The sequence below is a fragment of the Bidens hawaiensis genome, unplaced genomic scaffold (assembly GCF_021521415.1).
Source record: "Bidens hawaiensis isolate Kalapana, Puna unplaced genomic scaffold, B.hawaiensis_p1.1 tig00009067_1, whole genome shotgun sequence".
NCBI classification, from domain to species: domain Eukaryota; kingdom Viridiplantae; phylum Streptophyta; class Magnoliopsida; order Asterales; family Asteraceae; genus Bidens; species Bidens hawaiensis.
Window position 1 is genome coordinate 1,024,230 of NW_027491664.1, and position 24,986 is coordinate 1,049,215.

At 35.0% G+C, this 24,986-nt stretch overlaps 4 protein-coding genes across 5 annotated transcripts; all 4 read left to right on the forward strand.

The window, feature by feature from the left end:
* The first annotated feature begins 2,202 nt into the window (after positions 1 to 2,202).
* LOC143530954 (phenylcoumaran benzylic ether reductase POP1-like) lies at positions 2,203 to 4,034 on the forward strand. Its single transcript, XM_077026362.1, has 5 exons — positions 2,203 to 2,529; positions 2,638 to 2,772; positions 3,048 to 3,285; positions 3,552 to 3,755; positions 3,839 to 4,034. The coding sequence occupies exons 3-5, from the start codon at positions 3,225 to 3,227 to the stop codon at positions 4,003 to 4,005; spliced, it is 432 nt and encodes a 143-aa protein (XP_076882477.1). The 5' UTR covers positions 2,203 to 2,529; positions 2,638 to 2,772; positions 3,048 to 3,224; the 3' UTR covers positions 4,006 to 4,034.
* Positions 4,035 to 5,935: 1,901 nt separating this feature from the next.
* LOC143530953 (eugenol synthase 2-like) lies at positions 5,936 to 7,768 on the forward strand. Its single transcript, XM_077026361.1, has 5 exons — positions 5,936 to 6,205; positions 6,310 to 6,444; positions 6,580 to 6,817; positions 7,210 to 7,413; positions 7,500 to 7,768. Exons 1-5 carry the CDS (start codon positions 6,023 to 6,025, stop codon positions 7,664 to 7,666), a joined length of 927 nt encoding a protein of 308 aa, XP_076882476.1. The 5' UTR covers positions 5,936 to 6,022; the 3' UTR covers positions 7,667 to 7,768.
* A 3,818-nt stretch (positions 7,769 to 11,586) lies between these two features.
* Positions 11,587 to 13,047, forward strand: LOC143530928 (replication factor C subunit 3-like). Its single transcript, XM_077026333.1, has 8 exons — positions 11,587 to 11,745; positions 11,822 to 12,003; positions 12,077 to 12,213; positions 12,281 to 12,376; positions 12,458 to 12,527; positions 12,596 to 12,670; positions 12,753 to 12,798; positions 12,934 to 13,047. Exons 1-8 carry the CDS (start codon positions 11,631 to 11,633, stop codon positions 12,987 to 12,989), a joined length of 777 nt encoding a protein of 258 aa, XP_076882448.1. The 5' UTR covers positions 11,587 to 11,630; the 3' UTR covers positions 12,990 to 13,047.
* Positions 13,048 to 16,829: 3,782 nt separating this feature from the next.
* LOC143530929 (uncharacterized) lies at positions 16,830 to 19,662 on the forward strand. Of its 2 annotated transcripts, none has more exons than XM_077026334.1 (3): positions 16,830 to 17,625; positions 17,733 to 18,161; positions 18,765 to 19,662. In XM_077026334.1, the coding sequence occupies exons 1-3, from the start codon at positions 16,845 to 16,847 to the stop codon at positions 18,932 to 18,934; spliced, it is 1,380 nt and encodes a 459-aa protein (XP_076882449.1). In that variant the 5' UTR covers positions 16,830 to 16,844; the 3' UTR covers positions 18,935 to 19,662. The 2 variants fall into 2 exon arrangements, with proteins under 2 accessions (XP_076882449.1, XP_076882450.1); XM_077026335.1 differs by having other exon boundaries at positions 18,784 to 18,918.
* The last annotated feature ends 5,324 nt before the right edge of the window (positions 19,663 to 24,986 follow it).

Sequence of the window (24,986 nt, forward strand, 5' to 3'; positions counted from 1 at the left end):
GTATAAAATTGCTCACCAACTTTTGTGTTGACAAACTTTATTTTATGCAATGTTACAGGTTTGACTTTTGTTGACTTTTGTTGACTTGAGGACTTGACGAAAAACGTTATCAAGACTATTAGGATATTAGCAAAACGAACAATATATATTTGTCTACTTGTATTCAATTTGTTTTGTATGAACAAGTTATGTGATTGTTTATTGATTTATGAAATAAATGAGTTGATTAAATATTGTCACTTTAATAGTGTCTTGTGTTTTGGACAATCAGTTGCACACCGGCATGTTCCGCCGCCTTTGGTCAGGATGTGACAAATGAAGTGACTCGGTATATTATTGACCAGTTGTTCTTCCAAATGTAGTAACAAGTCTTAAATTGAATTCTTTGTATTCCAAGAAAGGTAAATATTTTTGTATGGAAGTTGTTTGATTTCATGTTAATCTTGATAAGAAAGGGGTTGATGTTCCTTTAATTATCTTCGGTTTCTTCAAGGTTATACCTATACCTTCCAAGTTCTAAACGTCCTAAAGATCTTGTTCATTGTTTAATGGGACGGAAATGAAGGCCTCAAATAAAGAAGTTGTGGAGTTTTGGTGTAACGAGCAAAGAAATGAAACGGTATTGTTACTTTCTCATTTTTTTTTGCGTTAACAGGAAAAGTAAATTCAGTTTTAAGTGAATCAAGTGGTTAAAACATTCACTTATGTTTATGTATTTTTTTTTCCTAAGGTGCTAGTTATGTTTGTTTAATATGTCCGTTTTTAAAATTGGTCGCAGGAAAATTGCATTATATTATTCTCCCGGCATTATCTCTGAAGTTTCTTATTTTTCCTTTCTACGATTCAAGGCCAATATTGTATTACAAACAAATTAATGTGGTTTAAAATAATGAATTGTTTAATTACAAACATGTTGAATCACTATAAAGTCATGCATTCTACATGATTACGTATATCCTTGTATTTTACTATTGTTTAAAGGCATTTTAAATTATTAATTCTTAATTAAACGTATATAATAATCACGTATGGTTGATTATTGACTTATTGTTAAAAAATTATCATTAGGAAAAAAACACTATTTCACTTGAAAAGAAATAAATAAATAAACACAATTTGTAAAAAATATATATAAAAAAAAGAAAATTATTTCAGATCATGTTCACCAAGCCCGGTTCTTGGGCAGTGCAGTCCAGGCCACTGCACGAGGCCCAAACGTTTTAAGGGCCCAAAGATTTTTTTGTAGTTTTTATATAATATTTAAGGCCCAAGTCCAATTTAATTAAACAAAGAAGAAGGCCTGGATGTAGAGATAGAAATTGAACCACAAGCATTAAAATTATATATATTAACTCAAATCAAACTTAGTGGCTTACTAATATATCATATCTGCTTATCATATGTCTTCCGTATAATTAATCCAAATATTTTCCCCCCTTTTTCATTCAACCTTTGTCTAGAGGCATTATTGGAAAAAACTCTGATGGAATTTTCAAAACCCCGAGCAACCTTATACGTGATTTTTTTAAAATTGTTTTTGAATAAACTTGACAACGGGTTTATAAAGCCAAATCAAAATGTAATATTGGTGTCATAACATCAATAACTGAAACTTTAATTATTTTTGTTTTTCCCGTTCTCAAATTCAAATAACTCTTCAGCGCCTAAAAACGTAAAAATAAGTAGCTAGAGGGGGAAAACAAAGGCTGACAAAGGACCATGTATACATAAGTGTTTTTTTCAAAACTATCTCAAAGCACTCGTATTGTGGTTTTTTGATATATAACCAATGATTTTATATTATAAGGATGAGGCCCAAATTTTGTCTCGTATGAGGCCTAAATTTTTTTTCTCATTCTCGGGGACGGCCCTAATGTTCACTTTAGAAAAAAAAATATATATATTAATGTTTTTAATTTTATTAGTATGGGAACATACACATATGAATACACGACGGCCGGCAGGAACACGCTTAATAAACGTAAACTACTTAAAAATTCAAGTCGCTATACACAGAATTCATAGATATCATGCTTTCAGATACAAAATTCGCTATACACATTAATCCATCTGATCATATATACTATTTTCTTAATTTTATAATATTTTCTAAATCATGTTTCTTTCTAGATGGTTGCATTTTGTCACCCTCCACTATGCATTGTGGCAACCTTAAAAAAAGCTTCATCATTGACAACTACTCACCAATAGAATATTTTTATTTAATATAATAATCACATAATGGTCTCTATATATACCATCTATACCATGTATCAACTTCCATAGCTCTCTTCTCATTAAAAAAGTAAAATCAACCACTTAGTTTTGAAGGCAGGCAATATCTCAATGGCACAGTAAAGCAAGATCTTGGTCATCGGAGGGACCGGTTACATCGGAAAGTTCATCGTAGAGGCGAGCGTGAAAGAGGGAAACCCGACTTATGTTTTGGTCAGAGAGGGCACAACCACACATCCAGAAAAATCCAAGCTCATAGACAATTTCAAAACTCTTGGTGCCACTATTCTTATTGTAAGTAGAGCCTTACTTTACTTTGTGTGATGATAATCCTGCTTTTCTTGACCATTTTAAGGCATTTCTAAGGCAAATTAATATATGATTTTCTTGAACCATTTTCAGGGAGACATCAATGATCATGAAGGTTTAGTGAAGGCAATCAAGCAAGTCGATGTTGTGATCTCGACGGTAGGTGGTGAACTGATAGCTGATCAACTCAAGCTCATTGCAGCGATTAAAGAAGCGGGAAATGTTAAGGTAATTATAGTTTTGTTTATGCATATACAGTTGACTAGTTGATTGTATAATTTGACCTTTTCTAATATTAATCCGATCCAATATCTTCTAAGTTGGATCATTTCTAGCTTATTCGTTTTCGGTTAGTTGGTGCAAGTACGAGTCCGCTGGCTCTAGATCTACTTAGTATCATAATTAACCAATACTTTTGATACAGTCCGTTGGCTCAAGTATGAGTTCGCTGGCTCTAGATCTACTCAATACATACTTAACCAATACTTTTAATATTTATGTAGAGATTTCTACCTTCGGAATTTGGAGCCGATGTTGACCATGTCAATGCTGTCGAACCAGCGAAGAGCATCTTTGCGGGCAAGGTGAGCATTCGTAGAGCAGTTGAAGCCGCAGAAATCCCACACACTTTCGTTGCCTGCAATGGTTTTGCAGGCTACTTTTTACCAAACTTGGGGCAAATGGACACATACACCGCCCCTAGAGAGAAGATTACCATCCTCGGAGATGGAAACCCCAAAGGTACACTCATTAACGCATAATGCTTTTAAGTTATAAGGCAAAGGAGTAGAGTACATAGAACCAAAGTGGAGTTTAATATTTGTCCCATTTTTTAAAAGGAAAAACTGACACACATATTGCTGTTATCTCCAACTTGTTTTTTTGATAGTCGAGAACTCGAGATAGAACTAACATCAAAACTGATATATTCATTTCATTGTATAGATATCATACCATACGACTAAGAGTGAATCTGCTAATGTCTTTATGTTTTGTATTCTATCCAGCTGTTTTTGTCAAAGAAGAAGATATAGCTTTGACTACCATCAAAGCAGTAGATGACCCACGTACATTGAACAAGACATTGATTTTCAGACCTCCGAGCAACACATTGTCATTTAATGAAATTGTTTCCATTTGGGAAAGCAAGATTGGCAAGACCCTTGAGAAAACATATGTTCCTGAAGAACAAGTTCTCAAAAATATCCAAGGTGAGTTTTATCTTAGAACACGTTTAATTAATACGAGTTGACTTAAAGAATTATATACCGGAAAATAATAATCTATCTTGCAGAGGCTCCATTTGGATTAAGCATTCTTTTGTCCATAACACATTCTGTATTGATCAATGGAGATGGAACAAACTTCGAGATCGAACCTTCCTTTGGTGTGGAGGCTAGTGAGCTTTATCCGGAGATAAAGTACACCACGATTGCTGAGTATCTTGCTAAAATTGCATAAAAGTATCACTTTCATGTATCACAATAATCATTGTTAATGATTATGCTTTTCCTTGTTGAAACACTGTGATGTTGTTTTATTGATTTTGAATAAGTTACACATTGTAATGGTTGGGTGTTTTCATATTGAATAACTTTTTTCTTTTACAAGCTAAGAAAAACTATTTAACTAAAACCAAACCCTGTGAGATTTTGAAACCGGTTTCCCATGAAATTTTGAGACCGGCCCTTCTAAAAATAAAATAAAAATTTTACATATATAATTACATCAATGTTATATAAACAAATTTTCCTATTAAATTTGAGTTTAATACCAAATTACCAATTAGTCCAAAAGACCAATACTCAACTCAATTTTCAATCCCAAAACCCAATTTAGACCTTACCCAATTTTTGCCCAATACCCAATCCAACTTACTTGTTTCTTTGAGTTGTTTAACTTATTGTGATAATTTTCTGGCGTTTTTTATTCCAAAAATATTATGATTAGTCGAGATGTACCCATAAGATATTGATGAAAATGATAAAAGAAGACTCTCATTTGAACTCGCAACATATATCGATAATTTGAAAGGAGATAAATGATTTAAACACTTAAGTGGTTTAGCAAGTCTTGTTCTATTGACGGTTCAAACAAAATAACACCATTCCTTTGCACTGGTGTATCGTTTATTAAAGTTAGCTATTGTATTATCGTCACAACCGTAAGTGTTAAAAGATGTATTTCGGCGATGAAGTACGTGAAGTCTGATTTGCGTAATCGGATGGGTGATGAAAATTTAAGCGATAGTTGTATTTGTTACATTGAGAATTAAAGACTTACTTATCAATGTTAAAGTAGAAGATGTAATGGTTAGATTTCAAAAAATGAAAACCCATAGAAAACAACATTAAATATATTGGTTATCTTATATTTTGTTTGGTTAAGTTTTTTTTATGACCCGACCGGAACGGTCAAACCGGTCGAGTAAAAAGTTACATATCGATTTGACCTGACCTGAACAGTCGAACCAACCAATTTTTTTATATAACTGAGTACCGATCTAAAAGTTTCTGACCCCTGTGAGAAAAATTCCTCGATCCGTTACTGATTGGAAACGCATAAAACACCAAAGGCATAATCAAATCAACTAGAGGCTCATTGTTGAGGTCATTTTTGTTAAAAACAATACCAATATGTTTCTTTCTAATGAACCACCAAATTGAGAAAATAATCGCTTCAATTAAAACTTTCTATTGCTTACTATACGACACATAATCCAACCAAGAAAACATCACCTCAGACATTTTAGAATTTGGCCAAGACACCTCCAACCATCTACCAACCGCCCTCCAAATCTCTTTGTCAAAGAACAATCACCAAACACATGACACCATGTTCTACTTTTGCTTCTCATAAAGGATATATAGATGGAAGATCGATTCCTCTACTACACAAATTACTCCCGGTAGGTAACCTATCTAAAATCACCATCCACGAATGAATATTAAAGTTTTCGAACATATAATGTATTTAACATGATCTGCAGTAATACGCGGGTAAAAATACTTGTTTAAGAATATGTGAACCGTTGAAAATAGATATGTTATATTGTGATATATTAATGTTAGTTTTTTGTTTATGTTTACGTTTATGTTGCATGTTGTGTTGGTTATCAAATGAGTGGGCTATGCTTGGATATGGACTTTCTCACATTTGAACAAATGTTTGGGTATATGATGGGTTGCTTTGTAGATGGGCTTGTGATGGATTATATATTTCTAGAATCTAGATATTATTGGTTGCATTGTGACCACCTCCACCAATTTTCAACGGTCAAACTTTATCATTCGCAAATGGCAACCTTAAAAAGCTTCATCATAGACAGCAACTTCACCAAAAGTATATGTATATTTAATATAATTATAATTAACATAAAGTTTTCGATATATTCTATCTACACCATATATCAGTTTTCATAGCTCTTTCCTCTTCAAAAAATAAAATCAACTCAGTTTTGGCAGCCGGCAATATCACAATGGCACAGAAAAGCAAGATCTTGATCATTGGAGGGACCGGGTACATCGGAAAGTTCATCGTAGAGGCGAGCGTGAAAGAGGGAAACCCGACTTATGTTTTGGTCAGAGAAGGCACAACCGCACATCCAGAAAAATCCAAGCTCATAGACAATTTCAAAACTCTTGGTGCCACTATTCTTATTGTAAGTAGAGCCTTACTTTACTTTGTGTGATGATAATCCTGTTTTTCTTGACTATTTTAAGGCATTTATATGGCAAATATATGATTTTCTTGAACCATTTTCAGGGAGATATTAATGATCATGATAGTTTAGTGAAGGCAATCAAGCAAGTCGATGTTGTAATCTCGACGGTAGGCGGTGAACTGATAGCCGATCAAGTCAAGCTCATTACAACAATTAAAGAAGCAGGAAATGTTAAGGTAACTTTCTGTTTTGTTGAAAATATATCTAGTTGACTAGTTGATTGTATAATTTGACCTATAATCTTTTAAGATGAATTTTTTCTAGCTTGTGTGTTTTTGTTTAGTTGACATGTAATTTTAATATTTATGTAGAGATTTCTACCTTCGGAATTTGGAACCGATGTTGACCATGTCAATGCTGTCGAACCAGCAAAGAGCGTCTTTGCGGGAAAGGCGAACATTCGTAGAGCTGTGGAAGCCGCCGCTATCCCACACACTTTTGTGTCATGCAATGGTTTTGCAGGCTACTTTTTACCAACCGTGGGGCAAATGGACACATACACCGCCCCTAGAGAGAAGATTACCATTATCGGAGATGGAAACCCAAAAGGTACATTGGCGTATAAGTTATAAAACAAAGGATTGAGGTACGTAGAACCAGAGTCTCTACAGAGTCGCCTCAACCTTTTAGGAAGCATAAAACGGATTTTAAACTAGCACACATTTTGTGTACAATTCCTAAAAGATGTAATTACACATATTGAAGTTGCAGTGAGTATAAGTAAGAAAGAATAGACTAAATACTATTCCATTATGTTTTCTTGTCATAACCTAAAAACTAAACGAATTTAAAACTAAAAAAATGAATGCACAAAACTGATATATTCATCATGGTAGAACAGGCATCAAAACTGATATATTCATCTGATGATACAGAGATCATACCAAAAGCCTACTAAGAACGAATCTATTAATGTCGTTGTGTTGTTTTCTGCGATCTAGTTGTTTTTGTCAAAGAAGAGGATATAGCTTTGACTACCATCAAAGCAGTTGATGACCTGCGTACATTGAACAAGACATTGATTTTCAGACCTCCGGGCAACACATTGTCATTTAATGAAATTGTTTCCATCTGGGAAAGTAAGATTGGCAAGACCCTCGAGAAAACATATGTTAAAGAAGAGCAATGTCTCAAAAATATTCAAGGTGAGTTCGATCAAAGAACACGCTTATTTAAAACTTGTCGACTTAAATAAATATAGTCCGGAAAATAATAAGTCGCTGTCTTGCAGAGGCTCCATTTGGGTTAAGCATTGTTTTGTCCATAATGCATTCTGTTTTGATAAATGGAGACGCAACAAACTTCGAGATCGAACCTTCGTTTGGTGTGGAGGCTAGCGAGCTTTATCCAGAGATAAAATACACCACGATTGATGAGTATCTTGCTAAAATTGCATAAAAGCATTTCTTTCATGTATCAGAATAATCATCGTTTATGATTAAACTTTTCCTTGTTGAAGCATCTATAAGATTTTAAATAAGTTACACATTTGTAATGGTTGGGTGCAGTATTTACATATCATATCTTAATGTCTATCTCTATTAATCTTGATCATTTTAAAAACCTGAATTATTTATTGATCAGAAAATCTAATGAATGATGGCGTCACATTAGGACATTATTTTACAGTTTGTTAATTCTACTTGTACTCTTGTAGATGCCTACGTTAACATCATAACATGCATGAAATCTATGGAAATTAACATTTGATTTTTTTTTCACAAGAATCATGATGTTGTTAGCCTCATAATTGTCTATCAAGTTTGATTATAAAGTTAGGGTCAAAGGTGTATAGAAAGTATGTTTATTGTCGATTATGTATTTAGTAACAGATTAGAGACTCTTGTGTCGATCATGTAAAACGACGCGTATGTACATCATCGGGCTATATATATCCTGTGATCACAATTGTAAACATTGAGTTGATGATCAATCAATAAAGATTTTGCTTCAATTTCATCCCTTGTTCTTGTTCATGATGTTGGAAAGATTGAATCAATCATCCTTTGTTCTTGTCATGGATTAATGTGCAGCTCATATAACCTTTACGGAGAGATTGGGGAGCATTGGTCGCATTTGTCACCCTCCACCAATTTTCAACGGTCAACTTTATCCTTCTATGCATATATATATATATATGTGTGTGACATATGTGTGCAACCTTAATAAATTTATATTTCTATTTAATATAACAATCACGTAAGATTTCTATGCATTCATCAATCTACACCATTCCATAGCTCTCTTCTTGGAAGTAGATGCCTAATGACCATCGAAACCATTATCACCGAATGACACTAAAATTAGCATGAAGTAGAGAGCGTACGTACTCCGCATTATAGAGGTGCACAAATTGGTTTCAAACCCTAAACCGGTTTGTTCGGTCACAAAAAGTCAAAACCGATTTATGGCCAGTTTTGGTTCGAGCTGAAACCGATTTGTTGACCGTTTTACTACCGGTTTTGGCCGATTTTTGGTTCGGTAAACCGGTTTTGGTAGAGAGAATTGCCAACCGGCCCCGAACCTACGGTTTCAGACTTTCAGTTGGTTCCAAACCGGTTTCTACATAATCAGCTTCAAAACAGTTCGGCTTCGATTTAATTTTTAAGTCGGTTAATCGCAGGGCCGTCTTTGACACCATACAGGTCTCAGCCGGCATCTAGAGCATGGTAAGGCATGGATTTTTTTTAAAAAAAAAATTGTATATATATAATTTTATTTAAACCTTATAAGTTAAGAGTTTGATCAACAACTCTGGTACGGAGCATTCATTTTGTTTTGTTTATCGCTTAACTTTATTTTGCATATGTGTTATTGCTGTCTTAAGCTATGAATAACATGGTTTCTAAGTATTATTATAACTCTGATTTAAACCTCTATATATTTATAATCATGTGTGTTTTCAACCATCACATAAAATAATACAATATCCCGAAGGCACCTTTTTTCACAGCTACAGACAAACCAGAATCTGATTAAAAACTATACTGTCTTTACCTATGCAATTACCCAACGACAGCATGTTCATGCTGATTGTATATTCACTGGTTTTAAAATCTAAGCCTGAATCATGTGCCAACCCAATACCACATTGTCTTCAACGATGTCTTTGCTTTGTAGACATCGATGTTTCTTGTTGCCCACCAAGTTTTTAATTATAATATTCATGAACCAGTTCGTTTTCCCTTGTAACTATTATTATTATTTTGGTCTAGAGTTTGTGGGTTTTCAGCTTATTAATTGTCTGCTATGGAGAGTCCGGAATCATATAGCAGAGTGTCGCGTAAGCATTCGTTATCCATCATGAAACATGGAAAAAGCGGATATGAACCGTCTGATACCGAAACTGAGTTACATGAATTTCCGTGGATTAAGTCCAATAAAAAGACCACAGAATTGGATTCTGATGAACCCGGGAACTTGAATCTATCAAGACTCACAAGAAGACACTCTTCAAAGTTTGATCCTCCAAGAAGACACAGCAAGTCTCCCTACAAGTTTCGAAGAGGCGAGAATAGGAATTCTAGATCACCAACTCCGGGCCCGCTTCCTCTTCCACCCGGGAGAAGTATCAGTCCGTTTTCAAAATCTGAACGTAGGAGGCGCGTTTCAACATTCATACCCGCTAGAGACGATGATCTATCGGATAATGATGAAGAATCTGCTGTTTTTTATAATAATGGAAGTTCTGATAAGCCGAGTTACGCTAGAACGTTATCAGCACCTAGACTTAGATCAAGGGACAAAGATCAAAACTTAAAACACGATCAACGGTTGAAAAGAAGAGAGGGAAGAAGTAGAACGCCTCCATCGCGCAGAAGTATCACCCCACCGGAAGACAAAGAAGTTGAGATCAATGAGACGGTTGCAAACGCAAAATTGGTCAAAAGTCCAGTACGACTTGCAACCGAACATTCTGTTCCATATGGTGACATTTCCTTCTCTCAAGATCATGTTGCAGTGTCAGCCCAGAATATTAAGACTAAAGGGTTGGAAGATCATCCCGGCCCGGATCCCAAATTATTCATAGAAAAAAAGCCCAAACCGATTATGCGTTATAAGTTAAACCCCATTCCTAATCATAATACTGCAGGTTTTAATATAAGAGATGTGAATGGGAAGTCGAACGGGAGTTATTGCACGTTTACTGCAAATAGGCGAAAATGCCAGACAGATACTTGGTTATCTTGCATAGGATTAGGATGTAGTAAAAATTCCAAGAAGTCCCCAGAAAGATTAAGAGCATTCGATGAAGCTTCGTTTATTAAGAAAGCTTTTGTAGTTGAAAACTTAAGACGGTTTTGGGCGGATAAGTATCAACCTTTATCATTAAACGAGTTCACTTGCCATAAACAACAAGCCCTGCAACTTAAAAAACTGGTAAGTAGATTATGCACATTCATTATTTTCTGAAATTGTGTCTGAAAATTTGGTCTTTTAAATGTTTACCTTGTCTCGTTTAGGCGTCGCAAGAAATATTTCCACATATTATTTTGAAGGGACCTCGCGGGTCAGGGAAGAAAGCTTTGGCAATGGCTCTACTAAGTGAGATATATGGGGATGCTGCCCGGAATGTAATATTATGTTTATTTAGAATAACAACTTTTAGCCTTTATGATTTGTATACAGATACTTTAGATTGGTCTTCTTTTTGCAGGTATCTCATGAGTTAAGATACTTCCAGATTCAGGTATGTAAGTTTTTAGGATGTGTTTTTGGCTTGATACTGAAGACAAAACATACAAGAGTTTGGATCTATATGTCTTTAATGCAGGGCTGCTAGACGGGTCGTGTTCGCAGGTTGAACCCGACACGGACCGGAGAATCGTGTCACACACATGAAGCCTAACACGACTTGTGTGTTCGCAGATTGACACAAATACAACCAATTTAACCCAAAAATAGAATTTTATTTATAACTAATTGCGTATTAATATGTTAAAGTTCTAAGTTTACAAATTATGTTTTTTTAGAAGCAACTGTGTTCAAAATATGACATTTTATTTTTAAACTTTATATAGATAGAAACACCCAAATAGTTTATGTTATTATGTAGATAAACTGGTTATACGAGTCAACCCGCTGGGTAAGACACACACACGATCCGTTTAGCTAAACGTATTCATGGCTTCGACCGGCAAATGACCCAAACCTGTTTAGACTAAACCCAAACTACAAATTTCATGTTAGGTTCATGTCATGTCATGAATTCACTAATAGTCATCAAGGGACATTTGCATCCTTACCTTTATCAAATTTCTCTCCGTGTAATTATATACGTCTTATCGTATTGATTTAGGAAGCAAAGCTCACTCAAGTAGCAGTTCCTGTAACATCAAGTCCTCACCATATAGAGCTAAATATGCACTTGGAAGCTAATTCTAGATATGCTCTTATGGCTTCAGTCAAACAAATAGGTAGTGATCATGCAGTTACTACTGAAACCAGTATAGCTAATACAAAGCCAGATTACACAGGTACATTTATTTTAATAATTTCTTTAAACTAAAAGGTCCAGTTTTTTTAAGTTACACATCCTATTGTTTAATACAGTAATGGTGCTTTATGATGTTGACAAAGCTGATGAAAGTAATCAAAAATTAATAAAGTGGATTATCGATTGCTATTCGGATGTTTGTAAACTCGTTCTTTGTTGTCAAGATGATGTCAGCATTCTTGAATCAGTGAAAACTCAGTGTCATATTATTAAGCTTGATGCTCCGATAACTCGTGAAGTAAGTTCTATTAATGTAGTTTATGCGGTTAAAGTTTCCAACTTTATCTAATTTCCCGTGCTTTAAATCTCAGATCATGGAAGTACTTATTCAGATATCAAGAAAAGAGAAGTTTGATTTACCGATGAAATTTGCTGCAAAGATTGCTAATAAATCCAAACAGAATTTTAGGAAAGCAATTATGGCTCTTGAAGCCTGCAAATCTCACAAGTAAGATAACAAATATTATGTTGATAATAATCTTTATATGAATCTAAAAAGTCGACCACGTATGCAGCTATCCATTTGTTGAAGATCAACCAATTGCAATAGGATGGGAAGATGTACTTATTGACCTCGCTTCCGACGTTTTAGCTGATCCGTCACACAAGAGGCTAGTTTCTAAAATAAATTTTATACTTTGTAAAATCTTGATAAGAAGCTAGCTAACATCCTTAAACTTTGTTTTTATCAGGCTAGTTCTCACAAGGGGAAAACTACAGAAACTTCTGGTGGAATTTGTTCATCCAAAACTTATTCTTCAGGTCAAACGATAACCTTTAATTTAATAAAATAAAATAAATAAAACTTTCATTTCGTTTCCGTTATGCAGAAACTCATTGAACAGTTCCTCAAGGGAGTTGAAGCTAATATCAAAAGGGAATTATATTATTGGCATGGTTATTATGTAAAGTTCTTGTTCATTTACCAGACTTATATGTTATTTTTGGTCTAATATATTTTGACTTAAAGTTAATGCCAACCTACAGGATAAGAGACTCCCAACTGGAACCAATGCCTTACTAAAGCTAGAAGGTAATAAAGATAAATAGTAATATTTCCTACATAACTTATGATGATAAATGAATGCATGAAATTGATATAAAGTTAAAAGTTGTGCTACACCTTATGTTTTTCAAATTTGTTTATATATGTTTCCTGCTCCTGCAGAGTTTGTTGCAAAATTCATGAGTATACACAGGAAGACTTTACATAAACATCAGTGACTGAATCTCGAGAGGGCATGAATAATTACAAGAAGTAGAGGGTCGTTTATTTTGTCATTGATTTTTTAAGTGTAAGCATAAAGTTGCCCTGGTTGTTATGAAGTTGTGAGTTTATGTTACCAATTTGTAACTCTTAGATAAACAGAAGGATTTTTGTTCTTATGATTGATTTAATAATAAAGAGATACAAGATAGCCCATTATATAGGGAACAAAGCTACATATCACTACCATCTAAAAATATAAAATAGAATAAATGTTCTAACAGTCCCCCGCAAGCTAAAGGCAGGAACGACCTGAAGCTTGGACGGTAGAAGGAGAAATCGTTGTGATGGTAGAGGCTTTGTGAATATGTCAGCTATTTGATCACCTGTGGATATAAACTGAACATTTAGTTCGCCTTGTGCTACCTTTTCTCTGACAAAGTGGAAATCAACCTCAATGTGTTTTGTGCGTGCATGAAACACGTTATTGACAGAGAAACCTATGGCTTGCACTTGAATAATCATATGCGCCAAACAACCCCTCTAGAGAATACACATTGAAAACACAATTTTTTTAAGATTTAGATGAAAGGGGATGTGACTCCAATTGCTTACCTCATTTGAGCCCAAGATTGTGTTGTCACCCTAGCCAATTGTCTTCTATGAATTACACGGGCTTCTAAGTGACCACGATTTCTTGATTCACAAAAATAATTCCGGGCCAAGCCAACTATGGTTCCTCGGGCCTTTACGGATTTTACAGATGTTTCGAGTGGGTTGCAGCAGTCCTCGCTATCAACTCTGATACTTGATGGACCGAAGGGTTTTTGTTATGATTATTGAATAATGAGATACAAGATAGCCCACTATATAGGGAACAAAGTTACATCTTGCTACCATTTAAATTTATAAAATACAATAAACGTTCTAACACTTGCTCATTGATACTAAATTGATGATCATGTTAGATGTAGATCGGGTTCAAAGATAATTTATATAATGTATTTGTGTGACTATCATGTCACTATAATGCATTGTGTAGTTCATATACCTCCCAACTTCTATTATAGCTTTACGTCTATTTGATCTCATTATGATTCCCACTTTAGAGCATCCACAATGTCGAACAAACTTTTAGGTTTGAATGACGTGGCTCGGAGGCAGACAAGCTTGCAACAAGCTTCTTCATTGTGGTCACAAAGTTCATGGCTGCAAACTTTGTGCATTGTGGGCATAAAGTCCATGAAGGTTGTTGTGGATGAAAGCGAAGTTTTTTTTATAAAAGTTTGGAATATAATGTGACAATTTGTGAAGGTTTGACGTGTGAATGCTCTAAGACTAACTGTTGTGGTCCGCGATGGGAGCCGCGAGGAGGGTGGCATGAGCCACGTCAGTAGCGCACACCATAACGCGGTAACACAATCAGCGGGGCGCGAGCCCACTTTGGTAAAGAGAGGTCGGGTCTTGTGATTCGTGAAAGAGCCATTGGATCTTTTTTTAGTGTTGGCTTGTTTGGAAGAAGGCTCGCCCTGCTTGCGGTGCGCGCATATAATGTATATATGTGTGAACCCTCGTTGGGCAAAAGTGAAATTGCACTAATCTGACGTTATTTTATTAATCTCGTGAAAATAACGTTAAAAGTGGCGGAAGGTTAATCAGGCATCATGTGGTGACGTTGATAGCCGAAAGACAAGGGTACATGCACCAGTTGGCGGTGTCCCGATGATTGAGTGCTATGTGCCTTATGTCCAAGGCTTGATGCAAAACTACTATCGAGCCGGGGGTCTCACCGGAAACAGCCTCTCTATTCCTAAAGGGTAGAGACAAGGTTGTCTACATCTTACCCTCCTCAGACCCTACCATAGTTTTGCTATTGGTGGGATATACTGAGTACGATGATGATGATGATGATGATGATGATGATTGTTTGGAAGAAGGCATATTGCTACAACAGGCCATCACGATGAAGAAGAAGAAGGCAACAAGTGTGACCTAATTTGTTTTACTTCACGGGCTTTAATTTTATAATTTTAAAGCTCAACTATATAGCATACTTGTTATTTCTTATTTCTTTGCCTAATTTATTAAGTTATTTTGTATTACTTGGCTCAATTTTGTTTAGATGGTTTGATAAATAAAAATTTTATTTATATATTATTTTCTTTTATTAGAAAATTTATTTTTATTTCTTTATTTCCTATTTTTGAAAACAAAAGAAAAGAAAAAAAATTAGAAATTTTGGTGAAACCACCATTCTCCTGAACTACAACAGGCTCAGACGGCTTCAACGAGTGTCCAGTTAGCATTGCATTGCACAATATTATTGGATGAATCCAGAGAAATAATTCAAGTACAACACATGGTCTACCATGTATAATGTTAGATCATAAAGTAAGCATAAAGTAATGTTCCCAAAAAGAATATAGAAGTAACCCTTAACTGATATGTGTTAAATACACTTTATGTTAATTTTCAAAAGAATATAGTTTTTCTTTTAAAACAAGAAAAAAATGAGTAACAGTAAATTTAGTAGAAACAAAATAAGTTATTTTTTAAGAATAATAAACGAGTTAAAAGACGTTAAACTTATTTTGTGGTTGTTAATAAAAGCAATGGCATGCATGTTGTATGATTAAGGTGTTTGTCATAACCAATGGAGATCGAGACAGGAAGGAAGGAGTCTTGTTCGAAAACTTTCTCCACAACACCATGGGATAAATTATAATCTTTATCTTCTTCTTTGTTTCTCGTTTCCGCCTTTGCTTTAATTCGATCATCTCGTTTCGCTTCTTTAAAGGTACTTACGTTACAATTCATCTGTTATTCGATTTGGTAATGTTAAGATGTTTCACATTCGAATCTGCTTGTTTTATATTTCAGAATTCGGTTAATTTGTTCGTTAACATGTTATTGATCTTATTTGGTTGAGATGTATTGTAAGTTGAATGAATGATGCCTCCTCCTCAGAAAAAGATGTCTCCGACGCAACTCCCTCGGCAAGAAAAACTTGATCTATTTAGATTTTTTTTGCGGGTTCGGGGACAAACCTTAGCCCCTAGCTCTATAATCCACCCTACCCAGTCCCTGAAAGCCCGCCGAGTGACGTGCCAGCGCTACTAATTGAGTGCAGGTAGATCCGTCCCACTCTCCGGACCTCACCTCTGCTTTTTTGGAGTACGGGCTGACTCGGAAGGGCAGATAAAACAGATCCTTGCATGCAGATTACGTAGCACATGCTAAGAGCAATGGTCTGATTCTTTTGAAGAAGATATGTAGGCAATTCGGCGTATACTCAGATTGGATTAGTTTGTTTAGTATACATACATAATACATCAATTGATTAACCTATTAGCGTCATATATCGATAAATATTATGAATTTAGAATATCTTATCGTCATTATTTCTTTGTTTTTGTTTTTGTTTTGTTTTTCCGTTTTCCATTTTTCTAGATTTTTAATATTTTTCAAAAAAAAATCATATATACAAATTAAATTAACGTGCTAACTGTCCAAATCAGGTAGTGTAATTATAGTGTAGTAATTACAACATAAAGTAATTACACTACTTGATTCTCACATTTAACACGTTTATTTAATTTGTACGTTAACTTTTCCCTACTTATTTGTTATCCCAACTCAAAATTCTATAAATTTTGTTTTTAAAAAAATCTTTTAATTTTTTTGATAAATGGGTTAAATGGGTGTGTTCGGGTCAACCCAAATTTATGTGTGTGCGAGTCAGGGTTGATATATTTGACACAAATAATAATATGGGTCAGGTTCAGGTTGCACATTTCAACCCACCAACCCAACACGATGAACATATTTCATTTTGTTTCTGTTTGAAATCATACAGATCTTTTCATGTTGCAATGCCTACATTTACAACAGTAGCTTTGGATACTTTGATAGAGCCAAAAGCTTCAAAGCTGGGAGCATCAAGGAAATCTAAGCCTGAACCGAAACTGGAGAGGAGGAACAGCAGTGTAATTTCAGGTGCTGAAAGAAAGCCGATTATGAGAAATGCCACGATGACCGTTGAAAGAAAGCATCACTGGACTCAAATTTCACCTGCACTTTACGCTACTCCCGAACCAACTCCCCTTCCAGATTCCCCCTTATCATTTCCCACGTCACCTTACATTGTTGACCACAAGAGGCGCGGACCGCGCCTCTCAAAGACTTATTCTCAGGATGATACGGTTCTTCATCAAGCTGTTTCTGATATCACAGATGAAAATACCGTAAAGATCAAGAAAAGTGTAGAAGCGGAGGATATTATTATTGATTCTAGCAAGGCTTTTGATATATCGGATGCTGTTGTTTCTGGTGATCTCAAGGATAAACATGTCAAGTTTTATAGTAATGAAAATCTTGATGTTGGATCTAGACAGATGTTTGGCGTTACGGATACTGTTTCTGGTGATGTTGAAGATGCGAATGTCAAGTTGCTGCTGCATAAAGCAGATAAACATGATGTTTCAAGAAAGTCTGATACGTTGGAACGAGATGGTGAGATGGATCATTTTTTTGATCCTCATGATTCAATGAGTGTTAGAAGCAACACTGATGGAGATACTAGTAATCATGCAGTAGAGCGGTCTTTAAATACCAACACTCCAGTAGTTGCTGAGTTTTATGATGCTTGGGAAGGTAATCTGGTTTCTTTATATATAAATATAGTTGGTTATTTATACAGGTTTGATCGAACGGGTTGGCATGGATTGACCTGAGATACTATATTTACATTATTTCGACAGAACTAGCAACCGAGACTGGAGTTCAGCACACTGCAACCAACATTCAGGGTGAACTACAGGAATTAAAATCAGGCTTTTTGATAGAGATGGAAAAACGGAAGCAAGCAGAAACGCGTCTAAATGACATGAGAAGCCAATGGGGAAGAATCCGGGAACAATTATCTTTCGTTGGACTAACTCTTCCTGTAGACCCCACAATGGTGGATGATGAGTCACCCATTGACCCTGGTGAAGACCTCTGTCATCAGGTCAATGTTCTCAGATTTGTCTCCAATTCGGTTGGGCGAGGAACTGCGAGGGCTGAGCTGGAGGTTGAGATGGAAGCCCAGTTGCAGTCAAAGAATTTTGAAATCAATAGGTTGTTGGATAGACTGCATTACTACGAAGCTGTTAATCATGAAATGTCTCAAAGGAATCAAGAAAATGTTGGTGAGAATCTAGTCTTCTATCACTTTTTGCAGACTTCTTATTATCCAAAGATTAGGGATAATCACCAATATAGGCTTCGACTTTGAGCATTTCAAAAAATAGGAATATCCAAAACCAACCAATCAGAAAACGCCAAAAAGCAGCATTAAAATGTACAATGGGTCCACAAAACAGCCAATCTAGTAATTACACGAGTAAAGTGCCAGCTAGATCTTAACCAGCGGCTAAAAGAGCCAGCTTTCTTAGTCAGCATAGAAAAAGATGGGCTAATTCTTAGCCGGCGGCTAAAGTTTAGCATATTTAGCCGCCAGCTAAGATATAGCCAACTCTTTTACCCACCGTCTAATAAGATCTAGCCGGTACTTTACATGTGTAACTATTAGATTGGTTGTTTAATGACCCACTGATTTTTGTGCCAGTTATATTTCAGCCTTCTTAGCTGGCTCCGCCTGTTTGTCCTCTGATTGGTTGATTTTGGATATGGTTTTTTCAAAGTATAAAAGTCCATGTCTATTTTGTTAATTTCTTGGATCAACTTGTCTATTTTGGTGATTTTCGAAAAAAAAATAAGCGTTATATTAATTTGAACCGTGTATGATTTAGAAACGATGCGTCGACTTAGGCTAAGGAGGCAGAGAAGACAGAGGTGGATTTGGGGTTCAATTGGTGTTGCAATTACACTTGGAGGTACTGCTCTAGCATGGTCTTATCTCTCAACTGGAAAAGGATCTTCTTCCACAGATTCTTCCGGAAGCAAACGTTCCGTTCAGTAAAAAATACCCTCGTTGGGTCATGCCAAAGATGATATGTAAAGACAGAGAACAATCTGACACATCAGCTTCCACGTCATTCATTTGACCCGGTAAACTGGTATGTCCTATGTCGCCTTAAGTTCACATGTTTTCAATGTAGTTTTGTTAACATTAAGATTTATGGAAGTGATGCAGATTAGCATGGAGGTTGTTTTTACATGGATTTTGACTTTGAAGCCTTATAGGGAGGTAATTTATGTACATAATATACGCGTGTGCAGAGGTAATAAAATGAATTTACATACATTTTTGGCAGTAATAAAAAGCATGATGATGAATTGATGATGGATGGAAAATTTTTACATGGTTTGGGATTTGTTTGTGAAACAATTAATTACCGTTGGATCTGCTTCGTGACGGTGATAGTTTTGTAATTAAAGATAAAAACATGGTGTAGTTTATTATGGATGTTGAGTAAAATCGAACAACCCGTTCCCTATGTCGCATGCTTGCTCTGTTCTCCCACGCTAAGAAAACTTTTACGAAACCACATATGTTTATACAAACTAGTAGATTTTTCATTATAAATCGGACAAAATTATTTCACTTCATCTACATTCTACAATCTGTCTCGTTTTCATATTCGGACAAAAAAACGGCTTTGTCTGTTGGGAAACTGTTTTGCATCTTTGGTAAGAGAATTCAGATCTTTCCATTGTTGGCTTCAAGTTCACGCGAGTGAACGTTATCTGTCTTGGGATTTTCGGTGAACAAAATAAATGTACAACGAATCATCAGAATTTGGTTGAATCCGATATATAGTGCATGATGCAGCAAAAACAACGTTGACCTCGTTGCAACATATAGATTTGGTAGCACAAACTATCGGAAAAGTTTGTCTATGACGGATGTATGTTCACGATCAATAGATCATAGACGAGAACCAAGTGAACATATGAATAATGAATGAAGACATCAAGAGTTTCTATCACAACTCACATAGGTTTGTTATGTGAAGACTAGAATAAATAAGTTGCATATGAAAATCAATTTTATCAATGTAATCTTAAAGCATGAGTTTCCAACCATAGAAGTAAAATCTAATCGGTAATAAACTTGTACTTAGTTATTAAAATGTTCTTTTTAAATATCTAGTAGTTTTCACTTAAATCCATCAATGTATATACATACATAGGGAAGGTTATCCGGTACATAACTAGTTCAAGTAGTTTTAACTAGAGAATTGTGAGAAAAGAATTAACTTTTTTTTTCTTAAAATTTAACTATAATACATAAGGCGTGTGAGAGAGAAACTGGCTTTTAAGTGCTTTATTGCATTGTTGTTTAGTCCCATGGCATTCCTTATAGGAGGTGGTAAGTTCGAGTCTTACTGTAGCAATTTGATTCAGGTTAAGCCATAGGTAGCGTTTGGTATGCAGTAATCACAGTTGAAATGAAATGATTCATTGCTTGGAAATGAAAAATATGGTGTTTGGTTGCTCAATGGAATGGAATCATCCATTATACATGGAATCTCATTCCATCAAAACTATTCCTTACCACCCCTCTTCTTTTTTTTCATTTCATTCCTCATTCATCATACTTTCTCAACATCATCACCACCTAACAACATCAACCACCACCACTACCATAGCCACCATCACTTGCCTCCACCGCCACTTTCGTCGTATCCACCACCACCTCCGCCACCACCTCCGACGCCACCAACACCTCCATCGTCGTCGCCACCACCACCTTACCGCTAGCGTTACCACCGCCACCACACCGTCGCCGCCACCATTGTCATCGTAACCACCACAACCATTTCCACCGTAACCACCGCAACCATTGTCACCGTCGCCTCCTGACTATCACCGCCACCACCACCTGACCTCAACCACCGTCGCAACCTCCTACCATCGCCATCACTACCAATGCTACCATCGCTTGACCACCACCACCCCTCCCACCATAACCACCGCCCTTGACGCCTGACCGCCACTACCACCACCGTCGCCACCACCATTTTTGTTGCCGGAGCTACCACCACCACCGTCGCCATTGCATTTTTTTTGTATAATAATTTACTATGAGAAAAAATGTTTTTATTATTTCTATTTCATTCCTATGATTTTTTTTTATACCAAACAACATTAACTAATAATTCATTTCATTCTCATAGGTTAACCAAACAAGACAAATGAATGGTAATGATCCATTTCATTCCCTTGTTCATTCTATTCCTTCTCCCATTCTATTCCCCTTTTATTCCATTACCTCCAACCAAACATACCCATAGCGTTTTTCCAATTATGAATTTCCTCTTAGGTAGGTGGGTCAATTTGCAAGGAAGTTCTAGGATGTCAGAGCCTTTGCTTTAAAAAATATGTAAAATATTAGAAAGTAAATCTATACTATATAATAAATAAAACTTTCTTATTGCCACATGTTATCACCATATTAATTCTTACTAAATTTTCCCTTATATCTCTCGTATTAAATACATTTATCTTTATTATTAATAATTTTGTATTTTAAATTTTCTTTCCTCTCTCTCATATTAAATACATTTTTTTTCTGTTTAATCATTCAAACTCTTAAAAGATAAATTAACTATTGAAGTATTCTCGATATTTATGTTAATTCAAACGACTGATTTTTTAACATGGTTCAAGTCAAAACAATTTATTATTAGAATGGGTTTCGATCCACGGGTTGGTTTAAAAAAGTAGCCATTTACAACATTTTTTTAATTTGCTATTTAATCAACCCATCATTTATGTTAAGTTCATCATCTTAAAAATCTAAAAAAATATTAACACTATACTACATGTTTTGGTTTTTCATGCGGTAAAGACAACTTCTTACCTTTGGAATACAAATGTTAAACGTTAGCACACTGTTAATCAGACGATGAATTGACTTTGTATATCCTTATATTCTTCATATGGTATCTATCAGAAATAAAATGATACGTTACAAGAAATTATTAGTTTCTTGACTTTTTAAATGACCTCAAAATATAAGGTTGTTAAGTCATAGGTTAGTTCTAAAAGCTGATGTTGAATTGATGCTGATTAAAATATTAACTAGAAAATTGATCTATGCAATGAAATTAAGCTACATGTGAAAATACAATATGATAGCCATGCTATAGAAGCCGAAATCATATCCGTAAATAATATTGGAACTCACAATTTTATTTATTTATTTTTTTAAATCCTACACCTTTAGATAAAAGTACTAATTTTAAAGAATGAAATTTTCACTTAATTTTTGTTTGGAATGAAGATTAACAAAAGCGAAGGTCAATCATTGTAGATTGTTGGTTTGTTTTTTAGACAGTTTGTTTTAACTCATGACCAGTTATTTGTTGCATTATCTAGAGTTAAAATCAGAAACAATGTGAAACTACTAAGTTTTGAAAAAACAAGTAAATTTACAATTAAAACTACACATATTCTGTATCAAGAAATATTTAGAGATTTATAAATTTTCTATTTCCATATTGTATAGTGTGTAATTTATTTTACCATATAATATATCTTTATATCTGTTCAACATATTTTTTTGTAAGTCATATTATGTTATTGTTTAAATAAATTTATTTATTTTAACTCGTGTGCTACACGGGTAGCTAACGAATAATATATGTTTCTAGGTATAGGCCCAGATTTTTTTATCCATGTAAAGTCATGGAGTAGTTGATGATATTCATGAAACAACAATAGTCATTAGTTACCAAAAGTTGTTCAGGTTTGCCGCATAAAAAGCTTTCATTTTTTGTCTTTTAAAATTTTAATATGCTTGCGTGATTAACCCGGGTAGGAACCGCACTGACCAAGGACCGAAACCGAGGAAGGTGAATATTGAGACCCACCCGAGGACCGAACCGGACCAGGAGGAGGTCGGACTTGTGTTATGCCGGTTTTTCTAGTCGGGTCTTCGATCTCTTGAGCTCGGGGAGGTCCCATTGATATAGAGGTGTACAAAACAGGTTTTTTTTACAACCTGGTTTTTGCATATTTCAAACCGGTTTCTAAACCGACCAGTTTTGCTTAAACTGAACCGATTTAAGCATAGAACCAGCCAAACTGATCCAAACCGGTTTGGGTCAGTTTTAAACCAGTTTACCCAGTTTTTAACCGGTTTTAGCTGAAAAATATCCAAACCATTATATGAACCAGCGGTTTGGTTCGATTTGGTAGAAACCAGTTTGAGAAACAAATCGGTTCGGTATAGTTTCCGGTTAACTGGTTTTTTTACACCTCTACATTGATATGTAGCTGGGCTTTGGAATCCAGAGAAACCTTTTTTGCAAGCCCAAATCATATGAAGTTGTCACACTTAATATGATAGAAGCAACTTTTATATATTTGTTACGAGAACTTCGATATATTTATTTGAGGTGAATTTGTGGAATTGTCGTAATATATCGGAGGTAATTCTATGAAATGGAACACAATGGGAAAATTGGGTCTTGTAGAATTAAACGGATTTCTCGGGTTTCGTCATACATCCCCAATTACAAGGAATATTTTTGAACAGTAAGACTGCACCATACAACATATATTCGGATTTTTGGGTCGGTTAGGTTATCTTATCCTGGTTTTGGGGTCGGCTCGCTTTATGCTATCCCCAAAATATGAATTCACCAACACCTAAAGTCCACAGTAAATAAATGGCTAACCGAATTAACCTAACCATATTTTTTTAATAACCAAATTATCGAACCATTTAAAACTAAAACTGACTGTTTATAAAACTAGAATTGATATATCGGTTATAGGTTAAGCTTTAACATAAAACCAAACCGAGCCGGATAATAGTTACCCTGGTTTTAAATTGTAAACTTGTAATCACAAGTATCCAATTTCGTTTATAAATATTTTTTTTTTCAAACAAACTTTAATAAAATATTTTAAAATGGCGTTTAATTGGGACCCTTGCATAACCTTCACTGGCTCTAAATTCTCTTCACCGCCATTAAATTTAATAAATGTATTAATATACTTTTTCCCTAATCATTCTGTTTTATTAATCGCATGTTTAATAAGTTTTTTATCACGGAAATTCAGTTGAGTTTTTTATACACTCTTGGGGCCTGTCAAAATGCCGAAAGTGTGGACTAAAATGGAGCCCATATTATTAATATACTTAATTGCCATTTTCAACTTTTTCTTTTCTTTTGCAAAATTATTTAAAGCGAGTAGTTCTTGTAAATACCTTTTTAAATGATTAAAATTTATATATAACAAGTATATTACCTGTTAGAAAAATAAAATAAAAATGGGTGAAATGATAAAAATGTATACAAGATTTATCAATGCATTCAATGTATGTATTGTACTGCTACTGTATAAAAAGTGAAAAGAAAAAAAAATGTATTACCTTGGTAAGTATATATAAATATTAGTTTATATGTTGTAATACATTTAAAAAAACGTATATACGTTGTATTTCTTTTAATAGTGATACTTATTGTCTTGTTTTTTACTTGAATACATCTGGTCTGTAGCATAGAATAAGCATTGAAGCGTCTGACACGGCGAGAAAGTTCATGACATAGAACCGCGACTTAAATTGTTCAACGCGAACTCTTCCCATATTTTTACAGTGTTAAATACATCGACCAAACTTATGGATTTTCAACAAATCAAATATTGAGTTACTCAAATGTATGGAATTGGGTTATTCAAATTTCAAGATTTGGAAGCTAAATTCCAATTAGATTAAAAAATTACTTGAATTCAAAACTAAATTTAATTCATATTAACAGAAAAAATATATATTTTAACGTAAAAGGCTCCATTTAGAATTCCGACCTGGAAAATCATAAATTCGAAATCAATTGAAAGAGGCACCTCTGGGTTAGAGATGTGTTATGGGATGTGCTTAGACGTGCCGGGATCCCAGCCAAGAAAGAGGCACCTGTTAACTTTTGACTGATCCGCGTGAGGGAAGATCTACCCTGCGCCCTGTGGATGTTCTTGTGTTTGGCTGGGCAGGGGGTAAGCATGCGTGTGTTGACCTCACTGGGGTGTCCCCGTTGGTGGGGCTGAGAGACAGTGGC

Bases quoted from the DNA above. Each gene is read 5' to 3' on its own strand.
- LOC143530928 (XM_077026333.1), top strand. From the start codon at position 11,631: ATGCACTTGGAAGCTAATTCTAGATATGCTCTTATGGCTTCAGTCAAA. The intron at 12,377-12,457 runs GCTAGTTTCTAA...TGTTTTTATCAG, and splicing joins GCTGATCCGTCACACAAGAG to GCTAGTTCTCACAAGGGGAA. The intron at 12,799-12,933 runs GTAATAAAGATA...CTGCTCCTGCAG, and splicing joins TGCCTTACTAAAGCTAGAAG to AGTTTGTTGCAAAATTCATG.
- LOC143530954 (XM_077026362.1), top strand. From the start codon at position 3,225: ATGGACACATACACCGCCCCTAGAGAGAAGATTACCATCCTCGGAGAT. The intron at 3,286-3,551 runs GTACACTCATTA...TATTCTATCCAG, and splicing joins CGGAGATGGAAACCCCAAAG to CTGTTTTTGTCAAAGAAGAA. The intron at 3,756-3,838 runs GTGAGTTTTATC...TCTATCTTGCAG, and splicing joins AGTTCTCAAAAATATCCAAG to AGGCTCCATTTGGATTAAGC.
- LOC143530953 (XM_077026361.1), top strand. From the start codon at position 6,023: ATGGCACAGAAAAGCAAGATCTTGATCATTGGAGGGACCGGGTACATC. The intron at 6,206-6,309 runs GTAAGTAGAGCC...AACCATTTTCAG, and splicing joins TTGGTGCCACTATTCTTATT to GGAGATATTAATGATCATGA. The intron at 7,414-7,499 runs GTGAGTTCGATC...GCTGTCTTGCAG, and splicing joins ATGTCTCAAAAATATTCAAG to AGGCTCCATTTGGGTTAAGC.
- LOC143530929 (XM_077026334.1), top strand. From the start codon at position 16,845: ATGCCTACATTTACAACAGTAGCTTTGGATACTTTGATAGAGCCAAAA. The intron at 17,626-17,732 runs GTAATCTGGTTT...TTATTTCGACAG, and splicing joins GTTTTATGATGCTTGGGAAG to AACTAGCAACCGAGACTGGA. The intron at 18,162-18,764 runs GTGAGAATCTAG...TGTATGATTTAG, and splicing joins AAGGAATCAAGAAAATGTTG to AAACGATGCGTCGACTTAGG.